This window comes from Salmo trutta, chromosome 5 (assembly GCF_901001165.1).
Source record: "Salmo trutta chromosome 5, fSalTru1.1, whole genome shotgun sequence".
Classification (NCBI taxonomy): Eukaryota; Metazoa; Chordata; class Actinopteri; order Salmoniformes; family Salmonidae; genus Salmo; species Salmo trutta.
In genome coordinates this window covers 22,761,945-22,783,768 of record NC_042961.1, presented here as the reverse complement: position 1 = coordinate 22,783,768, position 21,824 = coordinate 22,761,945, and the positions used below count along the sequence as shown (strand labels likewise).

The window sequence follows — 21,824 nt, the reverse complement described above, 5'->3', positions numbered from 1 at the left end:
GTGGCTCGGGGAACCAAACATTGATATTTTGGGTCCATGGCCAGGAAACTCATCAGACTTGTGGTCAATCCTCAAGAGGCGGGTAGACAAACAAAAACCCACATATTCTGACAAACTCCAAGCATTGATTATGCAAGAATGGGCTGCCCTCAGTCAGGATGTGGCCCAGAAGTTAATTGACAGCATGCCAGGGCGGATTGCAGAGGTCTTGAAAAAGAAGGGTCAACACTGCAAATAATGACTCTTCGCATCAACCTCTTGTAATTGTCAATAAAAGCCTTTGACACTTATGAAATGCTTGTAATTATACTTCAGTATTCTATAGTAACATCTGACAAAAATATATAAAGACACTGAAGCAGCAAACATTGTGGAAATTAATATTTGTGTCATTCTCAAAACTTTTGGCCACAACTGTAGACAAAAACAAATAACAATGAAATTAAATATCCATATAAATATCTATTAATGTTTATTTTCCCCAATTAAAACACTTAACATATCTGTCTAGGTTGGAACTGTTGCTGTTAAAAAACAAATCATTTTCATTCTGAACTGGAATAAACGGATTGATCACATCACACAGATGAATAACAGAACACACACACAGGCTTTTTGATAGTAAAACCCTAAGTAACAGTACAGATGAAAAATGATCTGGCCTACTGTACATCTTACTGTAGAAATGATTGTTGAAAGAAAGTCTAGGTTGGAAGTGTTGCTGTTAAAATACAATACATCTTTTTTATTCTTAACTGGAATAAACTGATCGATCACACATACAGTCCTTTTCTGGTCTATATCTGTGTGAAGTGATCAATCAGTTTATTCCAGTTCAGAATAAAAAAATATGTATTGTATTTTAACAGCAACACTTCCAACCTAGACTAGTAAAACATTTAATGTCATGGAATTGAACAAAAATGATTGTTTATGTCAATTAATATAATCACTAATAAGGACTGCAAAATAGTTCTTAGATATGTTATTTCGTATATATGCAATACATATGCAACAGCAATTGACAAGGCAAAAAAACTGTGCTCGTTTTTGTTAGTTGCTTTATTTTTTTGTAAGAATTAACAACGTAAAGTCAATTCATTCTGTTATAATTTCAATATGGCATTGATATTATAAAGAATAATTCTGGAAAAAAAGTTAATTCTCAAGCAAATGTTTCAATCAAGTGAACACGTCCTTTCTTTTTATTTCATGACATTTGTTAAAATGGGACCTTAATAATAAAGATAACATATATAAAACACCATTATTCTGGAGGAATTATTCATAATTCTTTACAGCACCTTTTCTTATTTAAAATTCTAATTGTTCGCCTAATTTCAGTTGATGTGACAAAACAAGCAGGTATAGTGTAGAGTAATTTTACCATCTGTATTTTCAGCTGTTTGAAGCTGGTGTACAAAACTGAAAGTTAAAAGACCCAAAAATGAAACTTAAGAAGGGGAAGCATAGAAACAGCGCACAAAGAACAGATATACCACTTCTTAGACTTACATATTGCAGCTTTAAAGATAACTGCCTTTAAAAAGCAAGAATCCCTTTGAAAACTGCATATGTGGCATCTATATGAGTAAGAAACTATATGGCATCTATATGAGTAAGTTATTAGAGCGTCAAAATTGACTACAAAGTATAAATCTGATCATTTTGTTCATAAAGTCAGTCTCTTCTAAAAGAGCGTTTGGAACATCCGTGCCTCACAACAGGTAAATAAATGAAGGTTGTGTTTTGATATGAAAATGTCCATTTGCCTACTAACATGGGTTGAACAACGGTCAGGAAACATACATCCAAGACTGAAATCTTGTTTTTCTAATGAGCAACAGAAAAACGCCCGTGCCAATCGGCGTGGCTCTTTAAAAAAACTAAGTAAAAAAATACTGTGCATTTCATAATCTTCATTACTCGTGAGAGAGAACCTTACGATAATGATTCTTAAGGGAAAGAAAGGGGTGTACTGTGTATCTTGAGTGTCTTATAGAAATGAGCCATACATAGTGAACAACTGAAGGACTGTGGTCATAAAACTAACTCTGCTTCAGCACAGTATAAAATTCAGAATGGAGTGAGTGAAGTGAGCTGTTACTCAAGTGACCAGTGCCAAGTTGCCAACACAACGTCTTAGCAGTGATAAAGCCTACTTCATGATTTATTCTGAGATGTCAGGCTCTTGTACTGAGCATGGGCCTTGATGATCTCTGTGACAACAGATGGGTCATCCAGAGTGGACACATCGCCCAGGTCTCCTGTCTGCTCCATAGCCACCTTCCGCAGGATTCTCCTCATGATCTTCCCAGAGCGTGTCTTGGGAAGTCTCTTCACTACCTGAAAGAGGTCAAACGACAGATCGATGAAAGAAACCGTCTATTATTAGTTTAAAACAAATGCCATTTCCATATAATAGGATCTTCCAACAACAGCCATTTGACATACTGCCTTGATTAACAGGAATGCACAGTTTAGTAACCACAAACAGCGTGAATGTCCTCACCAGAAAGTGGTCAGGGACAGCATACTTTGCTATCTTAGTGGCCCCAGGCCTCTCAGATCTTTAACGACTGCTGTCTGGTTCAGGGCATATACTAGGATCTTCAACAACAGCAGTTTTACATACTAACATAAATGCACAGTTTAGTAACCACAAGCAGCGTGAATATCCTCACCAGAAAGTGGTCAGGGACAGCATACTTTGCTATCTTAGTGGCCACCAGGCCTCTCAGCTCTTTAACGACTGCTGTGTGGTTCAGGGAAGGGTCTTCTTTCAAAACCACAAAGGCAAAGGGAACTGTTGTACAAGGGAAGGAAAACATGCAACAAAGCGTTGATAGAATGTGCCAATAACTATGAATTGCAAGTTGTAAATAAACTTCAATGCACTTGATAGTCATATAGATGTACACATGTAATTTCAGTGTACATAGATATATACATATGTAATTTTAGCAATCTTGATCTTTTAGTTAGTATGTGGGTTGGTTTAATCTCATGAAGAACACCACATATTCCTTGTTATTCCCCTTTATAGCCACATGGTGGTGCTGAGTGTCAAGAGTTTACCAAGGACAAACTTCTAAGGACTTTCTCAGGGTTTATCGTTGACCTCAGTAACAAATCGTACTAAGAGGCTGTTCGTTTAGTTTTGGGTATATTACACTAGTATTGACACACCTGAAGGCTAGTGCCTATTCCACGAAAGGGGAACAGTGGCTAGATTCAATGAGAGAGTTGACTCAAAGCTAAGAAGCTTTCCATTTCCTGGTGTACTGTTATTCAACGGTTTAGAAGCCATTTCAAAGCTCCAGAAATATCCAATTCACATACATACTGTAACAAATGTGTATTGCGCGTGTTAATGTGGGACGATAGAGGTTTCGCACTGTACGTCTATATTTTTATTCTTACCCTCTCCTTTGATATCATGGGAAATACCAATCACTGCAGTCTCAGGAACTGCTGGGTGTTCATCCTAAAAGACAGAAGACAACCATTCAAGAAATGTATAAGAAATCTCCACTGACAACAACAGTACAGTGACTCTCTTTCACATAATCACGATATTGATTTTATTAGTGAGTTAACTGAACGGACAGCTGCCATTCATGTGACAAATAGGCTAGGTGTGTTAGTTCTTACCAGGGCATCCTCAATTTCAGCAGTACCCAATCGGTGGCCACTAATGTTGATAACGTCATCCATACGCCCAGTTATCTGATAGTAGCCTTCTTTAGACCGATATGCTCCATCCCCAGTGAAGTAATGACCTGGAATAGAATCAACTCCAATGCTCACCCTTGGGTAATAAACAGTGACCTAAGGTCTCTCAGTAATCGTTATCTTAACATTGTCAACACTGTTTGCCGTGTTAGACAAATATACTGCTATTATTTTTTTAGCCCTGCTATCTCAAATCAAATCCAAATCAAATTTGATTGGTCACGTACACATATTTGCAGATGTTATTCGCAGGTGCAGCGAAATGCTTATGTTTCTAGCTCCAACAGGGCAGTAATACCTAACAATACAAAACAATACACACAAATTTAAATAAAAGAATGAAGAAATATCAGAATTAACAATGAATCCAAAATATAAATATACTGTATACACTGAGTGTACAAAACATTAAGAACACATTCCTTTAACCTGTCTCATCCCCTTCATCTACACTGATAGAAGTGGATTTAACAAGTGACATCAATAAGGGATCATAGCTTTCACCTGGATTCACCTGGTCAGTCTATGTCATGGAAAGAGCAGGTGTTCATAATGTTTTGTGCACTCAGTGTATAATTATGTAAATAGACATTATGGACAGCATATGAATAAAACAAGTTGTGTAAAGCAGTAGTTATATAGGATGAGCCTAGACTAAAATAAAGTATATAAACTCAGCAAAAAAAGAAATGTCCCTTTTTCAGGACCCTGTCTTTCAAAGATAATTTGTAAAAATCCAGATCTTCATTGTAAAAGGTTTAAACACTGTTTCCCATGCGTGTTCAATGAACCATAAACAATTAATGAACATGCACCTGTGGAACGGTCGTTAAGACACTAACAGCTTACAGACGGTAGAAAATTAAGGTCGCAGTTATGAAAACTTAAATAGCCTCCAACACTCTACTCAGCAAACTGGATGTAGTCTATCACAGTGCCATCCGTTTTATCACCAAAGCCCCATATACTACCCACCACTGCAACCTGTATGCTCTCGTTGGCTGGCCCTCACTACATATCCGTCGCCAAACCCACTGGCTCCAGGTCATCTATAAGTCTTTTCTAGGTAAATCCCCGCCTTATCTCAGCTCACTGGTCACCATAGCAACACCCACTCGTAGCACACGCTCCAGCAGGTATATTGCGCTGGTCATCCCCAAAGCCAACACTTCTTTTGGCCGCCTTTCCTTCCAGTTCTCTGCTGCCAATGACTGGAACGAATTGCAAAAAACTCTGAAGCTGGAGTCTTATATCTCCCTCTCTAACTTTAAGCATCAGCTGTCTGAGTAGCTTACCGATCACTGTACCTGTACACAGCCAATCTGTAAATAGCACACCCGACTACCTCATCCCCATATTATTACTTACACTCTTGCTCTTTTGCACCCCAGTATCTCTACTTGCACATCATCATCTGCACATCTATCACTCCAGTATTAATGCTAAATTGTAATTATTTTCGCCTCTAGGGCCAATTTATTGCCTACCTCCCTACTCTTCTACATTTGCACCCACTGTACATAGATTTTTCTATTTTATTTTGTGTTATTGACTGTACGTTTGTTTATTTGTAACTCTGTGTTGTGGTTTTTGTCGCACTGCTTTGCTTTTATCTTGGCCAGGTCGCAGTTGTAAATGAGAACTTGGTCTCAACTGGCCTACCTGGTTAAATAAAGGTGATATAAAATTAACAAAAAAATAGAGAGGAGCTCACAGGGAAACGGAATTAGGCCAACTCACCAGGATATGGTTTGAAGTATGCATCCACAAATCTCTTGTGGTCCCCAAAGATGGTCCGGGCCATTCCAGGCCATGGTTGGCCAATACAAAGGGCTCCACTGACATCATTTCCTGATATAGGCTTACCCTGTTGGTGATAAAAGGAAAATGAATCAAACATTTTAATAACTTATTAGGTTCTCTCACATTAAAACATTTGAATTAATAAAACGAATCAGTATAGAATGTAAACACAAACATTACAAGTGCATTTAAAAAAAATCACAACATGTCACAACAATAATAACAATAAGAATGTGTCTGTTGATAAAGATCAACCTCTACAGTAAAACACATAGCTAACAACAATACATAGAACTTCAGTGCATGCAGGTTATACAGTACTGCGTGTCGATTTACTGTTTACTGAAATGACTAGTAAAAGACACGGAGAGGGGAAATTAAGTTTCGAGGTCACGTTACCACTCCAACAAAGCCCTGTAACTATGTTAATCAAGGAAAGGGAAGCATATGCTGGCTAGTTTAAATTGCAATGTGAAAGGCGGTAAGGCGGGTGTGACCCATCTACCAGAGGGACACGTTGGTTCAAGCTGGAGGGATTTCTGGACTGAAAGATATCTTTCTCTGTCCTTAAGTCTCTCTGTTTTAAAGATAAAAACACTGGGACTAACTAGAGGCTCCACATGTAATACTGAGGGGGGGGGTGTTAACAACAGCTCCAGAGAGATCCCCAGATACACACTTCCTCTTCATCATTTCACTGTCCCACAATTAATCTAATGTACAGTACTTAGTGCTTTAAAAGACCAGTTCAAATCAAAATCTAATTTTATTTGTCACATGCGCCGAACACAACAGGTGTAGACTTTACCGTGAAATGCTTGCTTACGAGCCCTTCCCAACGAGGCAGAGTTTTAAAATAATGATACAAATTAAATAGTAATAAAATGCACTAGAATGGAGCTATATACAGGGAGTACCAATACCAGATCAATGTAGAGCTATATACAGGGAGTACCAATACCAGATCAATGTAGAGCTATATATAAGGTGAATGCACCAATTTGTAAGTCGCTCTGGATAAGAGCGTCTGCTAAATGACTTAAATGTGAATGGAAAATATACAGGGAGTACCAATACCAGATCAATGTGGAGCTATATACAGGGAGTACCAATACCAGATCAATGTGGAGCTATATACAGGGAGTACCAATACCAGGTCAATGTAGAGCTATATACAGGGAGTACCAGTACCAGATCAATGTGGAGCTATATACAGGGAGTACCAATACCAGGTCAATGTAGAGCTATATAAAAGGGAGTACCAGTACCAGATCAATGTGGAGCTATATACAGGGAGTACCAGTACCAGATCAATGTAGAGTTATATACAGGGAGTACCAGTACCAGATCAATGTGGAGCTATATACAGGGAGTACCAGTACCAGATCAATGTGGAGCTATATACAGGGAGTACCAATACCAGATCAATGTGGAGCTATATACAGGGAGTACCAGTACCAGATCAATGTGGAGCTATATACAGGGAGTACCAGTACCAGATCAATGTAGAGCTATATACAGGGAGTACCAATACCAGATCAATGTGGAACTATATACAGGGAGTACCAATACCAGATCAACGTGGAGCTATATACAGGGAGTTCCAATACCAGATCAATGTGAAGAGGTATGAGGTAGATATATACATGAAGGCAGGGTAAAGAGACTAGGCATCACGATAGATTATAATAATATGAGTAAAATACATAACAGAGCAGCAGCAGCAAATGATGAATGTAAAAGTGTGTGAATGTGCGTTTGTGTGTAATGTGTACGTGTGTTTGTGTTGTGTGTGTGTGTGCATATGTAGTGTATGTGAATGTGTGGGAGTTTTGTGTGGGAGTGTAAAGGTAGTGTGTGTGAGTGAGTGTATATATGGTGTGTATATATAGTCTAGTGGGTGTGCGTAGGGTCAGTGCAAATAGTTCTGGTACCATTTAATGTACTATTTAGAAGTCTGGCTATAGCAGCCTTATGGCTTGGGGGTAGAAGCGGTAGCAGAATGAATAGTCTATGACTTGGGTGGCTGGAGTCTTTGGCAATTTTTCAGGGCTTCCTCTGACACCGCCTGGTATAGGGGTCCTCGATGTCATGGAGCTTGGCCCCGGTGATGTACTGGAATGTCCCTACCACCCTCTATGGCACTTTGCGGTCAAGGGCGGTGCATTTGCCATACCAAGCGGTGATGCAGACAGTCATGATGCTCTCGATGGTGCAGCTGTAGAACTTTTGGAGGATTCGAGGATCCATGCCAAATATTTTCAGCCTCTTGAGGGGGAAGAGGCGCTGCCATACCCTTTTCACAACTGTGTGTGTGTGTGTGTGGACCATGTGAAGTTCTTAGTGAACTTGAAGCTCTCGACCTGCTCCACAACAGCTCCGTCAATATGGATGGGGGCGTGCTCTGGTATTGGTGTTGATGCCTACCTTTATCACCTGGGGCCGACCTGCCAGGAAGTATAGGATCCAGTTGCAGAGGTTCAGTCCCAGGGTCCCTAGCTTGGTGATGAGCTTGGAGGGACTATGGTATTGAACTCTGAGCTGTAGTCTATGAACAGCATTCTCACACAGTTATTTCCCCTCTTGTCCAGGTGGGAAGGGGCAGTGTGAAGTGCAATCGAGATTGTGTCATCTATGGATCTGTTGGGGCGGTATGCAAATTGGAGTGGGTCTAGGGTGTCTGGGATGATGGTGTTGATGTGTGTCATGACCAGCCTTCAAAGCACTTCATAATTACAGATTTGAGTGCTACAGGGTGGTAGTCATTTAGGCAGGTTACCTTGGAGTTCTTGGGAACCGGGACGAGGGTGGTCAGCTTGAAACATGTTGGGATTACAGACTGGGACAAGAAGCGATTGAAAATGTCTGTGAAGACACTAGCCAGTTTGTCTGTGCATGCTTTGAGAATGCACCCTTGTATTCCCGACCCGGTGACCTTGTGATTGTTAACTTGTTTTCAACTTTTGAACGGAGAACGAGGTCACACAGTTGAGGAGTGGAAGAGTGGAATTTCCTTGGAGCAGTTGGACATGGTCCAGCTTGAATTGTTATACTTTTTATTGCTTCTGAAGAACGAGAGTCCAAAGTCCCAGAATGCCGTCAGAGGAGAATGCGGTAATACCACTGACTACATTTCACAAGGACTTGATTCACAAAAATGGAAGGGAAAACATTTATGGTTGTGCCTTAATGATGAACATAGGACAAATACATTTGATATTTTTCTCTTAAGTTTTCTCTTAAGTAAAATCTGTTTAAAAAAAATACAAATTGGCCATTTCATTCTGAAAAAGCAAGACAGTTGAATTGATTTGAATTCAACACAGACAGATCACCTTCTCCTCCATGAGAACAGGCTGAATGCCGAAGAAGGGCCTCATGGCCATGGCCGGAACAATTTCAGCACCCTCTTCAGCTGGCCTTGGAGCAATACACACACCTCCCGTCTCTGGGGACAGAGAGAGAGAGACAGGAGATGCATGGAGAAGTGCAATAAGGAGGGTTAAAGGGATGTGCAACTGACATATTGGAGAGTAGTTGATATGTACTGCATTTGACCTAAGTCTGGCTGCACTACAGATTGTCTATGTTTTGCTGATGGGGAAGAGGGGTGAGGGTGGAACCCCTGTGGCTATGGCAAATTAGTAATAAGTGATAATCACCTTAATAAAAAAGGAATTGCAGTACTGTACAAGAAAATTACACTTCATTTTGATATTAAGCCTTTGGAAGAACCCCACTCTCCAGCCCCCCTCAAAAGACTTAGCACATACGCCCATGGAGAAAACCCCAGAAAGTGATTTTCGAGGAATTAGGTCATGACCCTCCCCACTTCACTCCTGCCAGGCCCTCACTGGAGAGCCTCCTCCCGCTGGCGGTTGGGGGAGTCGGGGAGAAGGGGGTAAGTGTGTTGGGGGTGAGGGGGGGGTTATTTTAATTCATTTCCAGTGCAGATGTACCTTGTGCTAATCGCAAATTAGGGTTAAGCCACCAATAAACCGAGTATCAGACAGACTTATTGTCTAGATCAGCACAGAAACCACCATAACAAATCAAGATGTGCCTTAGAGGCAGAGCTTTCTCCTCCACCAGCATGCAACATAAGAGCACAGACGTTAGCATTCATTCGATGCAGAAAATAAACTTGCTTATGTATGATTTTTCAAGTCATGATTGTCTCCTCCTAACAAACGTAACTTGACCTGATTTTATATGTATTTGATAAGGCCTTTGTTCCATGTCATGTAAGGTAGTGTATCATGATGTCCTACATGGTAGTGCAATAAAAAATGTTAACGACTCTTTAAAAGACTGAGGAGATTTTATAACGCACAATTAAACTAAGGCAATTAAAGTTTAAGCATTTACCACATCAGACAACCTTGGCCAAGACATTCAGCCGCCCTGATGTTACCTGTCTGCCACCATGTATCCACTAGGGGGCATCTTCCATCTCCCACCACGTTGTAGAACCACTCCCATGCCTCGTGATTGATAGGCTCCCCCACTGCAAGAAGACAGGTACATTCAATACAGTACACCCAGCTCTGGGCACACTCAGAGCTAGTTTAAGATATTGTGAAATGCACTCTAGGCATATACATTCTGTATTATTTAGATAATGGGCTACCTTTTTACTGATAGAGTATTTCAGTAATAAGACAATAATAATAAAGATATGAAATGCTTTGAACTGACATGACTTATGATAATGTTGGCCTATGAATGTGATGATAGCTATAGCCAAGAACTCTGAGATGAATTGTTTATTAAGGTCATTGTAACACCGACAGGAACCACTGGAATCAAGTCAAGTTTCCATAATGCGCAAAGCCACTGACTTTCAATTTGTAATTGAGTTGCAACTATGCAACTCAATTGCATACAGAACAGTTGATCAGTTATTTAATTCATCTGGTAGGATCAACTGTGTGCTCATTGTCAAATGATTATGCAGAGGGGCACTGATCTAGTCTCTCACCAGAGCCGAGGGTCTTGAGGGAGGACCTGTCATACTTTTTTACCCAGCTCTCCTCATATTTCAGCAGCAGCCTGATGGCAGTGGGAGCACCGTAGAACTGGTTAATGCCCAGTCGCTGCACTGTTTCCCAGTATCGCCCTGAGGGGACAAAGACACATGGTCATTATGGTAAAGGAATACACACACACACGCAAATATCAGCAAAATATATCCTTCCTGTTTCCATAACCCACTAAATAGTGACACAGAAACAAGGACAGGAAATGTCCTATTATGCCAAGGCTATAGAGGGCATAGGCCAATGTCATATCACTACAAAGTTTATAGCAAACCTTAACAATTAATTTATAACACTTTGAAGCACTCCTTCAGTCGACAAGCCATGGTAATAAACAAAGAACAAAATTGTCATGAAGACAGTTAATGAGTCACTCAACACTGGAGAAATGCCAGCGAAGCCAGTTACAACTACAGTGATCCACTTTATTCATATTTCTAAGGTTTTCTTGTTGTCCCAAACACTACATATACAATTTATCCGTGTGTTATAGAAAGAAACATATTGAGTATTACGGTAATAGTTATACATTAGTTGTAGCACACATAGCAACAGAACTTCCCTTTCTCAACATCTTAACACATGCCTAAATAATATAGAACTTCTAACTTGTCTATAGAAACAAAAACAATAATGATTTTTGTCCCTTATTGCCCCTAACCCAGTGAATAAGTATTCCAATACTGCCAAAAGCTGTGACACCCACCCAGCTGGTAACAAGTCACCTGGCTATCTCTCTGTGGATAAGGCCTGTATAACTCTATGACCTCTGGTAAAGAGGACAAGAGAGTAAAAAGCACCAGAAAAGAAAGGACGAACTTTGATGCTTGGTGTCAAAGTCTCCTGCCAAAGTATCCTCTGTCTCAATGTAACAGTTGTAGACACACCTTAATGATTAATAGTGGATGATTATGTCAATCAGATATTGTCAGGATGCACCCCTTGTACTTGTACTTGTACTGTTATAGCTCACCGGGGTCTGGGTACACAGGAGTGCTCTCAAAGAGGACAGTGGTGGCACCATTACACAGAGGACCATACACCACATAGCTATGACCTGTCACCCAGCCAATGTCTGCCACACAGCCAAACACGTCGCCCGGATGGTAGTCGAAGACATACTGCAAGAACAAGAACACGTAAGGTTAGAGACAAGATCCATTGAGCAATGCTGTACTTTTCCAGACAATGAAATCATCAAAATTACAAGATTGTGAAATTCTGACTAACGCATACAGGCTTTCCCACACAACATGGCTGCCACATTGATAGTTCTCTGAGCAGAACTGCTTAACAGCCTGGCAACAGCAACAGGTCTCTCTTTGGCATGGTCCCAAGAGGCCCAGTCTGTTTCAGGGGGATACAGATATAAAGCAGCTTTGTCTGTTATTTGAATCTAAACAGCCAACATGCCAAAAAGAGACAGTGCGAGCGATTGCCAAACGTCTGTTTGGGTCTGAGCTGGTAAGCTACTTAGAAATTAGCAGCACATCTCGTGCAGATTGATAGCTGTGTTTTCATTCTATTATTATCACTAACATCATGTAAGCTTTGCGTCTGTCAATCCCACCAAGCACAACATGCTCACCAGCATCAAAACGCAGGGAGAAAACAGATGTTTTTATTTGTCAGTCAAAGGGGGCTAATTTTGACCCAGAATATGGAATGGGGCTTCTCTCACGAAAGGGGAACACTGAATTCATTGTTCTGATCTAAGCTATGCCAAACCATGTGGCAGAATATTTATATTGTTCAAACTGCCCTGTCTGTAGCCCACTTTCTGTAGCCCTCATGAAAACATTCTCAGACAACAGCAATTGGGCCTTCCTCCTCCCTCCTTTTATAGTTGGTTCTATTTATCAGCTAAACAAATGCATATTTTCTGCCACATCACCATTTTAAGGAAGGCACCATACCTGCATTTGCTTCTCTAAAGTAAGAAGCATTCCGTAGAGGGGTTAACCGAAGACATACCTGGTGAGTCAGTGCAGCATAGAGCAGATAGCCAGCCTGTGTGTGGACAATGCCCTTGGGCTTGCCTGTACTGCCTGACGTGTGGAGCATAAAAAGCATCTCCTCACTGCCCATTGGCTCTGGAGCACACTGTGCAGACTCACTGGCCATCGCCTGAGACAGAGAGGAAAAGAGTGGGAGACTGGAGATATGGTTTGGTGATATGAATGTTTCTTGCAGTGGAATTACTAAATGCAGTGGAATTACTAAATGCAGTGCAATTACTAAATGCAGTGGAATTACACTTGATTTGCTTCAAGTTAAATGTGTGCTATGTCATCACGCTACTCTCATAGTAGGTCTGTCTATGTACTTTGTTCAATGGTACTGTACACAGGTTGCACTTAAAAACAAAACACCTCAAGGTGTTTAATCTCGTCAGTGACAGTGGCAGATGAAATGACAGACAAATAAATAGATCTTTCATACCAGATATTAACATGACAGATAACATCGCAAAACGGTTCTTTCAGTTCACCACTTCATCTGTGAGCAGAGCTTGGCTGCAATGCAAACTGATCCCCGTTTACAGGACTGCCACTGGCTTGTCCCGCTACTCAGACTCATTATTACCTTCTCCATGGCACAATAAAAATTATGAAGAACAAGTTTTACCTCCTCCAATGGGATATCTAGTTTGCCCATGGGAGTTGGGTTAGCGGTCCTCTGGGCCACAAACACATGTTGGACAGTGGGGCAGTTCTTCACTGCTGCATCTACTGTAGGTTTCAGGTCTATGAACCGACCTCCCCGCACACCTTGGTTACACGTGATCACAGCTTTACACTGGGCTGCAGGGAGATGGGGAACACAGTCTGAGAGATCTGAGATCATGCGGACACATCACTACACAGTCTAATTGAGAATATGAAGTACTTTGAGAAAATGCAAGCAGCTTCTAACAATTTCAAGATGTCAATAGGCCTAATTGCTATATGTTGGTTCTGTTTGAGGTATACATTGAATGTACAAAACATTAGGAACACCTTCCAAATATTGAGTTCCACCCCGTTTTGCCCTCAGAACAGCCTCAATTCGTCAGGACATGGACTCTACACGCATTCTACAGGGATGCTGGCCCATGCTGACTCCAATGCTTTCCACAGCTGTGTCAAGTTGGCTGGATGTCCTTTGGATGGTGGACCATTCTTGATATACACAGGAAACTGTTGAGGGTAAAAAACACAGCAGTGCTGCAGTTCTTGACACACAAACCGGTGTGCCTGGCACCTACCACCATACCCCATTCAAAGGCACTTAAATCTTTCGCCTTGCCTATTCACCCTCTGAATGGCACACATTCACAATCCATGTCTCAAGTCTTAATAGTCCTTATTTAACCTGTCTCCTCCCCTTCATGAAGTGGATTTAACAAGTGACATCAATAATGGATCATAGCTTTCACCTGGATTCACCTGGTCAGTTTATGTCATGGAAAGAGCAGGTGTTCCTAATGTTTTGTACACTCAGTACTGTACTGTACATGTTATAAAGGTTTGAGATGACACGTTGCTCCTAGTTTTCTGTCTCATCCTTCAGTTTGTGTCCTAAACTGCTGGCCTTGTGTTTGATCTTTCTAAATTGGCCTGGTTTCTGTCTGACCGCAAAATGCAGCTTGAAATTAAACAACCCTTGCCTGGTCTCATGATGTTAGTAACATTTGAGGAAAACAAGGTTAGTTTCTCACTGGAGTTAAGTTGGAAAAAAGGGGAAGAAACTTGATGACTGGTGTATCCCAGAAACAATGGCCAAGAGCATGTTCAATTTAAAAAATCCGACATTGCTCTATGCATAATGACTCACTTGGGAGTGCAGAGAAATTGGCAGCCATTCAGTCAAGCCATTTTAGGGGTAATGGCCATTGGAGCTATGTCCTGTTTAACCATCAGACAGTTATCCTGTGCCTTTGAATAGAAAAGCTGAAATTCCTGTAAACTCTATGATTACGCTTTATTTAAAGGCGCAAAGCTTAAGTATTATGTCAGCTTTGTATGATTACAGACATCAACCTCGAAAATCTCTCATTTTTTTATTTTAACTTGAATAGCTGCATGCATGCACAATTGAAATGCCCTTGTGCCCTTCCCTTGTGCCCTTCCCTTGTGTTCAGTCAACCATTCAAATGTCATGTTTGTGCTTTAAAGGGAGCATCTGTATACAAAACACAAACGTCCTTGAAATGCATTCTTGGGTCACCAACTGGACCATGAGATTAGGAAAGCTAAGGCTAGCTTTTTCAAACAGAAATTTGCTTCCTGTAGCACTAATTCCAAAACGTTTTGGGACACTGTAAAGTCCATGGAGAATAAGAGCACCTCCTCCCAGCTGCCCACTGCACTGAGGATAGGAAACACTGTCACCACCAATAAATCTACAATAATCAATAATTTCAATAAGCATTTTTCCACGGCTAGCCATGCTTTCCACCTGGCTACCCCTACCCTGGCCAACATCTCAGCACCCCCTGCAGCAACTTGCCACGCTCAAGGTCCTAAACGATATCATAACCGCCATCGATGAAATACAGTACTGTGCGGCCGTCTTCATTGACCTGGCCAAGGCTTTCGACTCTGTCAATCACCGCATTCTTATCGGCAGACTCAATAGCCTTGGCTTCTCAAATGACTGCCTCGCCTGGTTCACCAACTACTTCTCAGACAGAGTTCAGTGTGTCAAATCGGAGGGCCTGTTGTCCGGACCTCTGGCAGTCTCTATGGGGGTGCCACAGGGTTCAATTCTCGGGCCGACTCTTTTCTCTGTATATATCATTGATGTCGCTCTTGCTGCTGGTGATTCTCTGATCCACCTCTACGCAGACGACACCATTCTGTATACATCTGGCCCTTCTTTGGACACTGTGCTAACAAATCTCCAAACGCGCTTCAATGCCATATAACACTCCTTCCGTGGCCTCCAACTGCTTTTAAATGCTAGTAAAACTAAGTGCATGCTCTTCAATCGATTGCTGCCTGCACCCTCCCGTCTGACTAGTATCACTACTCTGGACGGTTTTGACTTAGAATATGTGGACAACTACAAATACCTAGGTGTCTGGTTAGACTGTAAACTCTCCTTCCAGACTCACATTGGGCATCTCCAATCCAAAATTGGATCTAGAATTGGCTTCCTATTTCACAACAAGGCCTCCTTTACTCATGCCGCCAAACATGCCCTCATGGAACTGACTATCCTGCTGATCCTTGACTTCGGCGATGTCATTTACAGAATAGCCCCCAACAGTCTACTCAGCAAACTGGATGTGGTCTATCGCGGTGCCATCCGTTTTGTCACCAAAGCCCCATATACTACCCACCACTGCGACCTGTATGCTCTTGTTGGCTGGCCCTCACTACATATCCGTCGCCAAACCCACTGGCTCCAGGTCATCTATAAGTCTTTGCTAGCTAAATCCCCGCCTTATCTCAGCTCACTGGTCACCATAGCTACACCCACCCGTAGCACGTGCTCCAGCAGGTATATCGCACTGGTCATCCCCGGGGCCAATTCCTCCTTTGGCCGCCTTTCCTTCCAGTTCTCTGCTGCCAATGACTGGAACGAATTGCAAAAATCTCTGAAGCTGGAGTCTTATATCTCCCTCTCTAACTTTAAGCATCAGCTGTCTGAGTAGCTTACCGATCACTGTACCTGTACACAGCCAATCTGTAAATAGCACACCCAACTACCTCATCCCCATATTATTACTTACCCTCTTGGTCGTTTGCACCCCAGTATCTCTACTTGCACATCATCATCTGCACATCTATCACTCCAGTATTAATGCTAAATTGTAATTATTTTCGCCTCTAGGGCCTATTTATTCTCTACCTCCCTACTCTTCTACATTTGCACACACTGTACATAGATATTTCTATTTTTATTTTATTTTGCGTTATTGACTGTACGTTTGTTTGTAACTCTGTTGTTGTTGTTTTTGTCTTTTTTGTGCTTTGCTTTATCTTGGGCAGGTCGCAGTTGTAAATGAGAACTTGTTCTCAACTGGCCTACCTGGTTAAATAAAGGTGAAATAAAATCAATACAAAATTGTGACCTAGCATTTCTAAAGAGTTCATCTCAGTCAAACATGAGTCCAGACCCAGTATCACTCACCATCCTGAATCCTCCCAGCCAGGGCCTCTGAGCTGAACCCAGCAAACACCACCGTGTGCACAGCACCGATACGAGCGCACGCAAGCATGGCAGCCACGGCGATGGGCGACACTGGCATATAAATGGCCACCCGGTCACCTTTGTTGACCCCATGCCTCTTCAGGGTGTTGGCTAGGCGGCAGGTAGTCTCAAGTAGCTCCCTTTAGAAAAGTTGACAGAAGCTATTACTTGGAGCAGCAGTTACCTCAACTATTGTTGCGTATGTAAGTTAGTAAAGGTAGGTATTCTGTATTGATTCCATCAAACACTATCTGAAGTGTACACTCTTAGGAAAAAAAGGTGCTATCTAGAACCTAAAAGGATTCTTTGGCTGTCTCCATAGGAGAAGCATTTGAAGAACCATTTTTGGTTCCAGGTAGAACCTATTTGGTTCCAGGTAGAACCTTTTGGGGTTCTATTTAGAAGCCTTTCCACAGCGGGTTCTACATAGAACCCAAAAGGGTTCTACCTAGGGCCCAAAGGGGTTCTACGTGGAACTTCAAAGGGTTCTCCTATGGGGACAGCAGAATAAGTATTTTGTTGTAAGATGAGAGTCTTTGAGAACTACTTTGAATCCCTACTCCTTGCAAGCCATATAGGAAGATGTATATTACTGACTTTGAGGCTTCTTTGAGGCACCGAACAATGGATAACTCTGATTAATCATTTTTGGGAGCACTGAAATGACCTTCCAGTACACTTTCAGTTTTGTGTCTAGTGAACATTCAGTTGGACACCCCACAACTTCCTGTTTACATTCTGATCCAGGAAGCAGCTTTAGTCGTTATTGCAGAAAGGCCTCATTTTGAAATCTCACACTACCACCTTACACAATGACTGTGACACCCAACCAAAAATGATTTTGCAATTTCAACAGCACCTCCTTATGATTTAATCTCATCAACAATAAAGTACATATGGTGTCTCATTCATAATGCAAATTGTAATGGGAGTATTTAAGCCTTCATGATTTGCTGATTGTTGTAACACAGGACATCATTGAAAAAGAGACCCTGGTATCAATTGGTATTCCCTGTATCAATAAAGGTTAAATGTCATGCTCTTTATGTACTATACAATATTCAAGTTAACAATATATCCATGCATATCCAGAACATGGTTCTTATCCAGTTCTTCTTTGGCACAGCTGAACATCTCACTGTGCATATCTATTTGGAATATTGTAAATATTTAGATATTACTGCTGAATCTCTGTCATGTTTCCTCCTACCCTTTACAGTATAGCATAAACTAAAAAAACAGAATCTAACATGGATACTTGACAGAGGACAAGATTATGTTTTTACAGGATACAGATGTAGGATCTTCATTTGATTACCCTGTTGCAGGAAAACGTCCTGCAATGCAGGACATTTTCAACCTGTAGTGTATTTGAGGTTAATAATTCACATTTCCTGTTGCAGCAGGATTATTTTCATGCTGTAGCAAACTGGCTGAGATGAAGACCCTACATCTGGAGGCAATCATCTCTGGTTAACATCAGTGTGGAATGTGAAGCAGTTTGGTTTTATACCTCCTACTCTGTTGCACAGATCAGTATAGATTTCAGCTCCTCTGCTGAATGATGTGGACAAGTTCATTCAGATAACTCTCATCTACATCATATATCTCAAGCTTTCCAAGATAAGCATTATGTTATAATAGCCCCCCACCCTGTCGAAGGTCCTTGCATAGGCATGAACTTACCTATAGGTGACCTTTACCTCCGTCCCAGGTTCATCCCTCTCCCAGACCAGGGCGACTCTGTCAGGATGCTTGGCAACATGCACATCCAAACAATTCACTGCCAATTAAATGGATGAATAGATGAACTAATGTAACTTACTGTCCAATATTTGGGGGGGGGGGGGGGGGGGGGGGCTGTCCAGTAAGCATAATGTACATTAAACATAGTTCGCAAACCTGAACAAGATCCACACAAACTAAAACAATATCAACTTAATCCTAGAAGAAAAAAAGGCTTTAGCACGCACTTCCAGTCTATGTAGAATGCTGAGTAAATGCTGTTATGCAATGGGGTAGTCAATATTTACAGTGTAGCCAATAATAATAATAATAGTAATAATAGGGGATGGCAATTCTTACCAGAAACGTTCAACTGTCCCCCAAGAAACCAATTGATTTTCCCACTAGTAATTTCGCAGTCCCTCACTTGATCGAATGGTTTATTCCATGTAAGCCTCTCTTTAGCAATTGATCCCCAAAATGTTTCCGGATCTTTCACAGACAATTCGTATAACTCCTTGTATGACCATCCAGCGAGATGTGAGCTCAACTGCGGTGTCAAGTTCGTGTTCTTATCGCCGATGCTGGAGACTGTTCGCCTCTGACACTGAGCAGGTTTCAGAGAGGTCAATAAAATTCTCTTTCGGTAGCTGCCGTTTTTGAACAATACACTGGCTCTATTTATTATATGTATCAAACTCCCGTTTTTATGTGCAGCCATATTCTGCTCCCCTGCTGCACGCAGAACTTGACTAGAGCCGGAACCTTTTCTTTCAAGTTTCCTTGGGGTGGTACAGAAAGGGTGGGAACAAGTCGTTGATGAAAATGTATTATGTAAAGTTCAGTGTTCATGACAGAGGACAGTTAGTTTCAGCACTCACTATCACTAAAGTGTAGCCTAGCCCACTGTTTCCCAAACTGTGGGTCGGTAGTCGGGACATTTTCCGTGCATTGCAACACCAAAAAGTAAAAAAAAGAATAGTTAAAATTGGGTTGGAAAAACGCGTTCAGTGTAAACTTAAACCACTAAAACCAAATAGAAAGTATATAGAAAAGCTAAGCGACCTATGTATGTTTTAATAATAGCCTATAATCTGAGAATTTATAGTGAACAAAATAAAAGATAGACAATTTTGTTCTAATGTTTGAGCATAATAACAGAGCATTAGCCATGTCAAAATGCATAGAATTGCAGGAAATGTGCTTTAAAACTGCTAAACATTCTCTCTGCTGCCAAGACAGGTATTACTTATTCGTTGGTCTGTGTATGTGTTTTTAAATGTTCCTATTTCATGTATTGATGTGTCCTAGTAGATTGTGGTACATAGAAGGCATGTCAAAACTCATCATATTAAAAACAATACGTGTGAAATAAATCATGATTAGCCAATTGAATTTCAGCATATGTGTGATAGTACATTTTCCTTTGAATTTTTCATCACCATCTCTTGTAGTCCCCTATAATTAAAAAATAACTTTTCAATTTAAACTCTTAAAATATTTTCATATTGGCCACTACTTTGTTATTACATGTTTTCTCAAATTCAAGACTGATGCTGCCTCCTAGAGGACCATACAGAAGGGTGAAATTATATTTTTATTTAATCCTGAATGAAATCTCAATCCCATCATCTGGATTAGGGGAAAACAAATGCAATAGTTTCAATGTAACCTGCAAACACACTCCAACACATTGTTCAACAACAACTCTCCCTTCAGTGTGTGATAACATTAGACTGTTTACTCAAATCCCCAGTTGAAATATGAAACTGTATTGGGTTTGGCAATAGTCATATTGTCTAAAATACAGTAACATATTATGATACGGACAATAATTTCCAGATATTGCATTAATAGTATGAATTCTAATTTAACCAAAGTGAATTGTTCATTTGTAGTTTAATAATTAAAAAAAACACCAACCTGTCCAATTTAGACAGAAACAAACTTTTCATCAACACACTGCATAGGCCTATCTACTAAATATGCCTTAGGCCCATAATCTCTTTATAAATGATGTATGTGATATAAAAACACACCATAAAAGATGAATGCTTGTGAACGGAGTAAAACAAACATTTGACAGGCGTTTCCTGCTTGACAAAACAACAACATATATTATTATTAAATTCAGTTCTGTAAACGAACACTGTTTTCCATTAGCAGACAATTCCAACAAAAGGCCAGATTATTTTCCCTGTTTTCTATAATGCTCTAACATAGTACCATCATATGATTGTAGTTTAGTTTGGGCGAGGGGATGTAAAGGTATGAAAGTGACTTGTGGATTTGTGGGATAAATTCTGATTGATGACATTTTAATAGATTTAATACCCCTCATTCTTAAAAAATGAGGTGTCTCTAATCTCTTTGTGTTTTGTTTTTCTCCCTACTGCTAATCTGTTCAATCCATGGGAAAAGCAATCACTCACATAATGTGACCACTGATTGGTCATGTTCAGTGAACCAATGGTCTAATACTAATACAATGGTTGTAATTGTACTGAATAATATTATTCTGAGTTACTCAGCCTGTGTGGCCTAGCTGTATTGTTTTTGTATGTTTGCTAAAATTCAGAGGTATTCTATATTGATGAGGCTGTGGAGATAAACATAACATAATGACATTTAAAAATATATATACTAACACCCTTGCCTTTCATGAACTCACACTTGACCTTTTCCGACTTGACTTTGCTGATAGCTACTTTATTGAGGAAAAATGTACTTACTATGACTGAGATATGTGGCTGTCTCACCTGGCTATCTTAAGGTGAATGCACTAACTGTAAGTCGCTCTGGATAAGAGTGTCTGCTAAATAACTAATATGTAAACGTAAGTATTCTTCTTGTTGGATTGCAGACAGAAACAGAACAACAGCACTGTTTGACGAACTCTCTCCATTAGTCACATGCAGGATTTTTTGACCCACCTTATCATGTTATAATCAATCTGAGTAGTATTTGTTTATAACTATTGTTTGGAAATGTGTGTTATTTATCATATTAAAGCTGTTGTTGTTGATGTTGTTAATCATGGGATTAATATTACAGGATAAATAAACCATTATTTAGCCCAAACCAAAATACAATTTCATTTGGAAATCTACTAGCCTATTTGCTATTCAAAAACATTGTAATCTCAAAACAATATCAGATTAAAGGCAGTGGGCCATTAGACTACAATGTGGAACAAGAAGGATAAGCAATTATATGGTTTGGGAACCATTAAGTGGGAATTATATGTGATTAAGCAGGGTTTTAAGGCTTAAACTAGACATAAAATACACAACTAGATATTAATGTGAATCTTAAGAACCATTAACCAAATAGGGCAACTGT

The 21,824-nt window shown here is 40.5% G+C and overlaps 1 protein-coding gene across 1 annotated transcript; it reads right to left on the bottom strand.

Annotated features, from left to right (window-relative positions):
- Nucleotides 1–1,044: 1,044 nt before the first annotated feature.
- acss1 (acyl-CoA synthetase short chain family member 1) lies at nt 1,045–19,339 on the bottom strand. Its single transcript, XM_029753014.1, has 14 exons — nt 18,843–19,339; nt 18,444–18,540; nt 16,698–16,897; nt 13,206–13,381; nt 12,552–12,704; nt 11,551–11,698; nt 10,520–10,657; nt 9,953–10,045; nt 8,874–8,986; nt 5,476–5,602; nt 3,655–3,782; nt 3,424–3,487; nt 2,685–2,806; nt 1,045–2,346 (listed from the first exon to the last, which is right to left on the bottom strand). Exons 1-14 carry the CDS (start codon nt 19,201–19,203, stop codon nt 2,164–2,166), a joined length of 2,103 nt encoding a protein of 700 aa, XP_029608874.1. The 5' UTR covers nt 19,204–19,339; the 3' UTR covers nt 1,045–2,163.
- Between the last annotated feature and the right edge of the window lie 2,485 nt (nt 19,340–21,824).